This window comes from Ascaphus truei, chromosome 3, assembly GCF_040206685.1.
Source record: "Ascaphus truei isolate aAscTru1 chromosome 3, aAscTru1.hap1, whole genome shotgun sequence".
In the NCBI taxonomy this organism is placed as follows: Eukaryota; Metazoa; Chordata; class Amphibia; order Anura; family Ascaphidae; genus Ascaphus; species Ascaphus truei.
The window spans coordinates 65,460,536-65,469,204 of NC_134485.1; the positions used below are offsets into that span (position 1 = coordinate 65,460,536).

General features: G+C 38.7%; 1 protein-coding gene across 1 annotated transcript; it reads left to right on the forward strand.

Moving 5' to 3' along the window:
* Window positions 1-2,560: 2,560 nt before the first annotated feature.
* CRYBA1 (crystallin beta A1) lies at window positions 2,561-7,505 on the forward strand. The gene is made up of 6 exons (XM_075594188.1): window positions 2,561-2,714; window positions 3,759-3,823; window positions 4,431-4,549; window positions 5,779-5,920; window positions 6,528-6,670; window positions 7,154-7,505. The coding sequence occupies exons 1-6, from the start codon at window positions 2,684-2,686 to the stop codon at window positions 7,299-7,301; spliced, it is 648 nt and encodes a 215-aa protein (XP_075450303.1). The 5' UTR covers window positions 2,561-2,683; the 3' UTR covers window positions 7,302-7,505.
* The last annotated feature ends 1,164 nt before the right edge of the window (window positions 7,506-8,669 follow it).

An 8,669-nucleotide genomic window follows, 5' to 3' on the forward strand; every position in this document is an offset into this window, starting at 1 on the left:
TGGGAGGAGGCAGCCATCCTTGACATGTGATGTCATTCATGATGATCAGGCTGAAGTTCATTTAAGTTCATTACTGGTCTCTCTGGCTTCAACTTCTTCTGGAACAGTATAAAGCAACCCTCTTCCTCGCTGGTACAGTGTAAAACTCCGGACCAAGAATAAATCAGGAGCCAGGAAGATTAGTAATAAATTAATACACTTCTAAGTCCAGTGATTGATGGCTCCTGGCTCTTAGCTCCTATTAAGGGCACACCTGGTTTTAACCTTGTGCACCATTGTTTAAAACATCTATTTAATTTAGCAAAACATGGAAATATGTTTCCATGTTTAATATAAAACAGTAAAAGTATTGCTTAAATATGAGTACATAATAATAATGGCCATAATTTATCATCATAGTCAGTATACATCTTCAATATCATAATCCCTTCTCAATGGAATTGAAAATCTATGATGTAATAAACTACAATAGGATCATTGGAAAGCACAGTGTATTGAAGTGGGAAGCATAGTACAGTATTAATTGAAGGATAGTGTATTGAAGTGGGAGGCATAGTATTAATTGAAGCATAGTGTTTTAAAGTGGGAAGCGTAGTATTAATTGAAGCATAGTGTATTAAAAAGGGAAGCACAGTTTTAATTGAAGCATAGTGTATTGAAGTGGGAAGCATAGTATTAACTGAAACATAGTATTAATTGAAGGATAGTGTATTGAAGTGGGAAGCATAGTATTAATTGAAGCAGAGTATATTGAAGTGGGAAGCATAGTATTAATTGAAGGATAGTATATTGAAGTGGGAAGCATAGTATTAATTGAAGGATGGTGTATTGAAGTGGGAAGCATAGTATTAATTGAAGCATGGTGTATTAAAGTGGGAAGCATAGTATTAATTGAAACATAGTGAATTAAAGTGGGAAGCATAGTATTAATTGAAGCATGGTGTATTAAAGTGGGAAGCATAGTATTAATTGAAACATAGTGTATTAAAGTGGGAAGCATAGTATTAATTGAAGCATCGTGTATTATAGTGGGAAGCATAGTATTAATTGAAGCATAGTATATTATAGTGGGAAGCATAGTATTAATTGAAGCATAGTATATTGAAGTGGGAAGCATAGTATTAATTGAAAGATGGTGTATTGAAGTGGGAAGCATAGTATTAATTGAAGCATGGTGAATTAAAGTGGGAAGCATAGTATTAATTGAAGCATAGTGTATTAAAGTGGGAAGCATAGTATTAATTGAAGCATCGTGTATTATAGTGGGAAGCATAGTATTAATTGAAGCATAGTATATTATAGTGGGAAGCATAGTATTAATTGAAGCATAGTATATTATAGTGGGAAGCATAGTATTAATTGAAGGATAATGTATTGAAGTGGGAAGCATAGTATTAATTAAAGCATAGTATTAATTGAAGGATAGTGTATTAAAGTGGGAAGCATAGTATTAATTGAAGCATAGTGTATTGAAGTGGGAAGCACAGTATTAATTGAAGTATAGTATTAATTGAAGCATAGTGTATTGAAGTGGGAAGCACAGTATTAATTGAAGCATAGTATTAATTGAAGCATAGTGTTTTGAAGTGGGGAAGGATAATATATTGAATTGGAAAGCATAGTATTAATTGAAGGATAGTATATTGAATTGGGAAGCATAGTATTAATTGAAGTATAGTGTATTAAAGTGGGAAGCATAGTATTAATTGAAGATAGTATATTGAATTGGGAAGCATAGTATTAATTGAAGGATAGTATATTGAATTGGGAAGCATAGTATTAATTGAAGTATAGTGTATTAAAGTGGGAAGCATAGTATTAATTGAAGATAGTATATTGAATTGGGAAGCATATTATTAATTGAAGGATAGTATATTGAATTGGGAAGCATAGTATTAATTGAAGATAGTATATTGAATTGGGAAGCATAGTATTAATTGAAGCATAGTATTAATTGAAGGATAGTGTATTAAAGTGGGAAGCATAGTATTAATTGAAGATAGTATATTGAATTGGGAAGCATATTATTAATTGAAGGATAGTATATTGAATTGGGAAGCATAGTATTAATTGAAGGATAGTATATTGAATTGAGAAGCATAGTATTAATTGAAGCCTAGTGTACTGTATTGAATTGGCAAGTCGGGTATAAAACCAAATTCCCGTTCCCTGTGACATTGGTAACTCAACCCCAAGCAATGACTGCCAAGGGTTCAGATTACCTTGTATGTTGACTTACCTGGGCTAAAAGCAGGTTACAAGCACTTTTCCGACAATGTTTTAATCAGTGCAGAGTACACTAACATCACTATAATAACATAAGGTTTTCACCAATAATGGTAGGTGTGAAATAAGAGGAGCGGGCAGAGGATTCTTGACCAACAGTTGCTAAAATAATGTGGGGGGAATAATTGATATTTTTCATAAGCGCATGTGAACACTTATCTCCATGGGCCCTGCCAGGCTCGGGCAGGGAAGTGAAGTCATGGGCAGCAGGGTTATTCATGCAGACAGCAATGCACATTGTGCTGGGCAGCGACTTAGACAAGAGGCCTGGGATCAGCCGGAGACAATAGCACAGACTACATTGTGCTGACACTGGGTGAAATGCTGACATTAGGACCTGTTCCTGTGCTCTCTATATAAGCCCTGGGGTGGGAGAGCTGGAACAGGCAAGTGCCAGATGGAGATCCCAACAGTTCAGACTGAGCGAGGTGAGTGCAATTCTCAAAGAGGGATATGATCCTGCGACTCGTATTTTTTATATATATATATTATATATTTTTTATATATATTATGGATTGTATTTTTTATATATATATATTAAAATTTTTTATATATATATATTATGGATTGTACTCATATCTACAGGCAAAAAGAGAGCTATGCTATTTAAATACTATTGCTTGTAGAATGGAGGATAAAATGAGTCAAAGGTCAAAACGAACTGGATTAATATTTGATCCAGGATTGATGACTCCAAGGCAAGGGCAGTCACCACTGGCAAATTATATAATGTAAAAGCACCAGGAGTTTGATTCTGGGTGGTGGATGGAACTTCATTTCTACAGGATACCTCCATTGCTCTGGTTCCCAATTCGAGTCCTCACGTACCCACCACAGGTCAGGTATTAAGGATATCCCTGCTTCAGCAAAAGGTGAAGCAGGGATATCCATAAGACCTGACCTGTGGTGGGTACTTGGGGACTGGAGTCAGGAATCACTGCTCCACTGTGTGATTTGTATCCAAGTATTAAAGCTAGCGAGACCTTGGGGTAAAGACCGGAGATACTGTAAGAATGTCTCTGGCTGGCAAAGATAAGCAAGGCTTTTCCTGATATAACATTCGTCACAACTGATACACACGGTATTTGGAAGTATTTGGGAAAGTTGGTATGTACATTATTTGATAAACTAAATATTCTAAGAATATTGCCTCCTTAAACAACTGTAGAATTCCCAAACTGGGGGAATAGTAAGAAGAAAAAGAAAAAAAAAACCTTAAACTTGTTTCAAGAACAGTTAAGACATCAGAAATAAAGTCAGTTTTACTTGCAATGTTTTGTACGAGGTGAGACATCGTCATCTCTCCCCCGAGTACAGGTAGTTAGCAGCATTCAATGGGTCAGATTGCAACAATACTACAAAGTCCAATATTACAGGTTCTCCACGTATTTCACGGCATGTGGGATTTCAATGCTTCACAAGTAACTTGTTCATATATATTGAGCCCTGATGAGTGTTCCTCTCTTTTGTAGAAGACATCACCTCTGAGAAAATGGCCCAGACCAACCCGCTTCCTGTTCCACTCGGACCCTGGAAGGTATTCACAAAGTGCTCAAATCGTGTAGCTAGGCATGTTGAGAATAGCCCCTCTATACTCAAGCGCTAAGCAGTTCTATCAAGCCCATGAATGTAGAGTAAATCCTCATCTATTTGTGTTTTATCATGACTATAATCCAAAAAAAATACTAAAAGAAGAGAGAGCTCTGTTTATTTAATTATATTACTTCTCCTACTCAAAATAGTAATTTGTTTGGTGCCAAGGAGGAGAACCCATGGGAGCAGCCAAACACAAATAAGCATTCATCAGCCTTCTCTTTAGATGATATATGTAGAAGAAAATAACAAAGACACAGCACACAGTACGGCATCAGTATCCACATATCTACATTATAGTGCCGATTACTAGCTCCAAGGCTGACCCTGGAGAACACTTGAATGTTTCAGGGTACCATTCACTATATGTAATCAGTTCTGAATAGTTTCTACGCTTGTCCCATAAAAGGCACAACAACTCGAGTCACACCATGGTAACGAATGATCTGCAATAGCATTTGGAAGCAGTGGTTTATTATTAAAAAGACAGGAAGGTCTGGTTATTAGGCCCAGCCCTGAGAACACGCACGGTTTCTCTTTCACACTTTTAGATCACAGTATATGACCAGGAGAACTTTCAAGGAAAGAGGATGGAGTTCGCCTCCTCCTGTGCAAACATCATGGAATGTGGCTTTGACAACATCCGTTCTGTAAAGGTGGAATGTGGAGCGTAAGTATGCCTCATATGTGGCTACTGCTAGGGACCCTGTGTAAGCCATCCTTTTAGAAACATCTATTTACAGAAGAGATGAAGAATGCTGCAAATTAGCATTATATTATTTATTTCATTTCTTGAGTAGCACTAACAATGCACTCAGCTGTTTACAATTTACTGAGTTACAAAGAGTGCTCAAAAAGGGGGATGTTTCATCATTTCGGAAATATAATTCAAGTAGTATTAAACTGGACTCCATTCCCCCTAGAATATAACACTTTAAGGGTGTTATTCATTCAACCTCAATAGTGCCCAATTGGGTTTTTCGTGGTCTGGTGACCCTGTTAGCCCTTTTGCAGTTTAATGAATAACCACCTAAGGGGTCTGTTGCACATCACTGTCATTAGAGAGGTTTATAAAGTGTTGACTTTGTGTTGACTTACTCTCCACACATGGCTTAGTCACAGCATGAGGCTTTCGTTTAGAAGACTGTTACTGGCTCTAAGAAGAAAGAATTCCCTTCTGACAATAAAACAGGAAATGATAGGGATAGTATTTGCAGTCGCGTTGCCCAGAGCTCTAACAACGCTCAGGGGGCCCTCAGCCAGACTTCTCTTTCCATTTGACTTTCCCTTAATGGCTCAAACAGATAATTTCCACCTTAGTTCAGCTCCATGACCTCCAGTGTCCATCTTCAGAGCTAAAGCCACTGCCTTTTCTAATAATCAGCAATACTGTATTCTTATAAAGCTTTAATAGTGAGAACGACATTAAGCACAGAAGACTACAGGCAGTACAAGCCCCACCACCAAATGACTTCTAATCAATTTTTGCTGCTAGGGACACAGGACGATAAAGTGACTTGCCCAAGGTCATACAGAGTGAACATAAGCACAGGCTTCTGTATTCAGTAAAGACCTCTTAACCATTCAACTACACCTTTCTACAATGCACTTAGATGAGTTAAAGTTGTATGTAACTTTGTACCATCATTTTTATATCCAAATGCAAAACGTGTGTGATCTTCAGCTACAAATGATTGTAACACTTTTGTGGTTATGCAGACCTGCAATTTAAAACTGCTGCAGAGGTTAAATCTATTCAGGGCAAGAGGAGCCTGTATTGCCTTCCGAAATTAAGCGTTTAAAGTATCACCTTCTATGGAAAGTGCGTTGATGCAGTGATAATTCCCATTTCCAGACGTCTTGTGTCCTTTGCTAATCCCATTATTGATGTTCCTGCAGCTGGATAGGATATGAGCACACAAGCTTCTGTGGCCAACAGTTTGTCCTGGAGAGAGGAGAGTACCCACGCTGGGATGCCTGGAGTGGCAGCAATGCCTATCACATTGAGCGCCTGATGTCTTTCCGCCCAATCTGTTCTGCTGTGAGTGTGCCGATGGGACCTTGTGCGGAGTTGGTGGAAGTGAGCAGGAAGTGTTTGGCACGGATGATGGTGTGGACGGCGATGTCCGATTCAGCATTTGTTCTGCTATTCAATCTAATACATTCTAAGAACATTAGAAACCAATTTTTGTTTTTAAAGTACTTCCCTTCATCATTATGACTGGTTGTTGTTAAATAGCTAAAACCAGGAAAGAAGTCGAGTGTATACCCATCTCATATAAAGCTAGAACAGTATTGATAGTACGAGTTGTTTAATGATTGGAAGGAAGGGCCAGCTGATCGGTATTTTAAAGTTATTTAAACTAAAGTATCACTCATTACCAGTGGCTTTTTTGCGATTAGAACTACCCTCTGGAAAAACTAGATTTACAGTAGGTCCAAATTCTTTAACTTCACTATTTAAATTGCTGTACTCTGACTACCATGTACCAGCCCCATAGGTAATTTACAGCACTAACTGGGCAAGTCACCTGTTTAGGGCAAGTGTTTGGGAACACAGTGCAGTAGGATTACGTTTTCTTCCAGGATTTAAGAGCCACTGTTATACAGTATATCTTTCTAACCCATTTCTTGGCCCCACCATGCAGAATCACAAGGAATCCAAGCTGATCATCTTTGAGAAAGAGAACTTCATCGGGCGCCAGTGGGAAATATGTGATGACTACCCCTCTCTGCAGGCTATGGGCTGGTGCAACAATGAGGTTGGATCCATGAAGGTGCAGTGCGGATCGTAAGTGCAACTCGGGAAGCTAAATGAAGGGTGGGGAAACGGAAGCCTTCAGGAAAGCCGTTATCACACCCAGGCTATTAAGCCACAATGAATAAGGCATTATTCAGTCCATAACTTAAAGCAATTCTTTTTCCCGAATGTGCACTGCAAAGGTTATCAACACTTGCACACCTGCTTTTTAGTACAATAATAACAATTAATCAAATCAACTGAAAACCTATAATCTACAAAACAATGGACTACAGCCCTACAGAGCTTATTCTATGGTGTCTGAGATACTGTAAGTAAAGTGAATTACTTTCATCAATCCTCCAGTCTGACAATTAAACTTGTTAGACCAAAGCATCAATAATTAAATCAATCTTGCTATGATGTTTGAAATAGCAGAACAGGTTCAGGGTCCACAGGTAGGAGTCCAGATGAATTTGTGGTTCGGATGTCTTTACGCTTCGGTGTAGCTTTAACACTGTCTCCTTCCTGCAGCTGGGTTTGCTATCAGTATCCTGGTTACCGTGGTTACCAATACATCTTGGAGTGCGACCACCACGGAGGCGAGTACAAGCACTGGAGAGAGTGGGGCTCCCACGCCCAGACCTTCCAGATCCAGTCTATCCGACGCATTCAGCAGTAAAGGCCCCAGATGATCCTGTCACCTACCATTACCGTGTTAGCCAGAGGTCACCACTCACAGGCTCACTATGGTGCTACTAATCTCTTTTAATGCTAAACTAGAGGAAACAGAATCCTTTCTTGTACTGTGAATGCACGTTGGGATAAATCACTTCTTAATTGTACCAGCAGCTAAAATGAGAAATAAATGTCATTCAGAAAACAACCTTGCAGGTCTCTTTTCTTTGATTTTGGGACAGTTTTATGTGGAATCACTTTTGCTGGACAATGAATGTTCTTGGGGAATTATTAATCAAGCTCTTATTTTACACTGGGGTTTTTTTTCCCCAACAGCTTATACTTGAAAATGTTTTGAAAATGGTTTAACCTCTTCACTCAAAGAGGAACTTATAGTGCACAGCGATACTGAAAGCAATGCACCCTAGCTTGTACAAATTGATTGATCTAGTTTCTGCCACACTTAAATAAATTGCACCCAACCCTTCCACTTTTGAATGAAGCCACTAAACTACTTGAGCGAGGGGAGTTTACAAATATGCATTGATTTCGCCACGAGTATGAGCACACATAAAAGCATTTCCATATGGTCATTCTGCACATCGTTGGATCATAAACACATAAAAAGAGAAATTAATTAAATGTAAATGTTAATTCTAATATTATTTGATTTACTTATTTTAATAAGGCTTAGCACCTAATCTTCAACAGGTAGGTACAGTATACATTTCATATTGTCCATGTAGTGGTTTAATGAGCCCTGCGGTTAATGATGTTAGAAGTCCCACTTCAATTTAGCATCGTATATTGGAGTGTCAATAAAGTGAAAGCAATGGCAGTTTGCTCTGTTTCCAGAGCCCTGAAACCATCCAAACTGCCCTGGGCAACCAGCAGTAATATTTAGCCTGTTCTAAACACTTTGAAAGCCACCAGACTTGTGGACCTTGTGTCACTATAAAAAAAAACTTGAACATCTGAGCAGCACCTGAGCTTCATGCGCAGGCTAATGAGATAACAGCAGTGGTTGCACCAATGTCTGGATTAATCTGTGGCTGTAACTGCTTCACAGGTCTCGCACTGGAAAATTGGCAGCTAATTTGAAATTAATGTCTATATGCACTTGCAATACAGACGTCCCATATATTTATTATTTTAACCCGTTGAGTGCCTCGTGCCACAGTATTATTGGGTCTGGCTCTCCAGATGGTGTTCATCAATCTGGAAAGGATTGATTGGTATAGTGGTCAAGACAGGTCAGATGGTGGCACCTCTATGCCAACCTAGTACATAACCCTCCCACCCTCCCCCCATGGTGTTAACTCAACCGGACCCAAATTTACTGGTACACTGGTAGTTTCGATACACGTGTGTG

Coding starts and splice junctions, on each gene's coding strand:
- CRYBA1 (XM_075594188.1), top strand. CDS start 2,684: ATGGAGATCCCAACAGTTCAGACTGAGCGAG. Junction 2,715..3,758: donor AACAGTTCAGACTGAGCGAG/GTGAGTGCAATT, acceptor TCTCTTTTGTAG/AAGACATCACCTCTGAGAAA. Junction 3,824..4,430: donor TTCCACTCGGACCCTGGAAG/GTATTCACAAAG, acceptor TCACACTTTTAG/ATCACAGTATATGACCAGGA.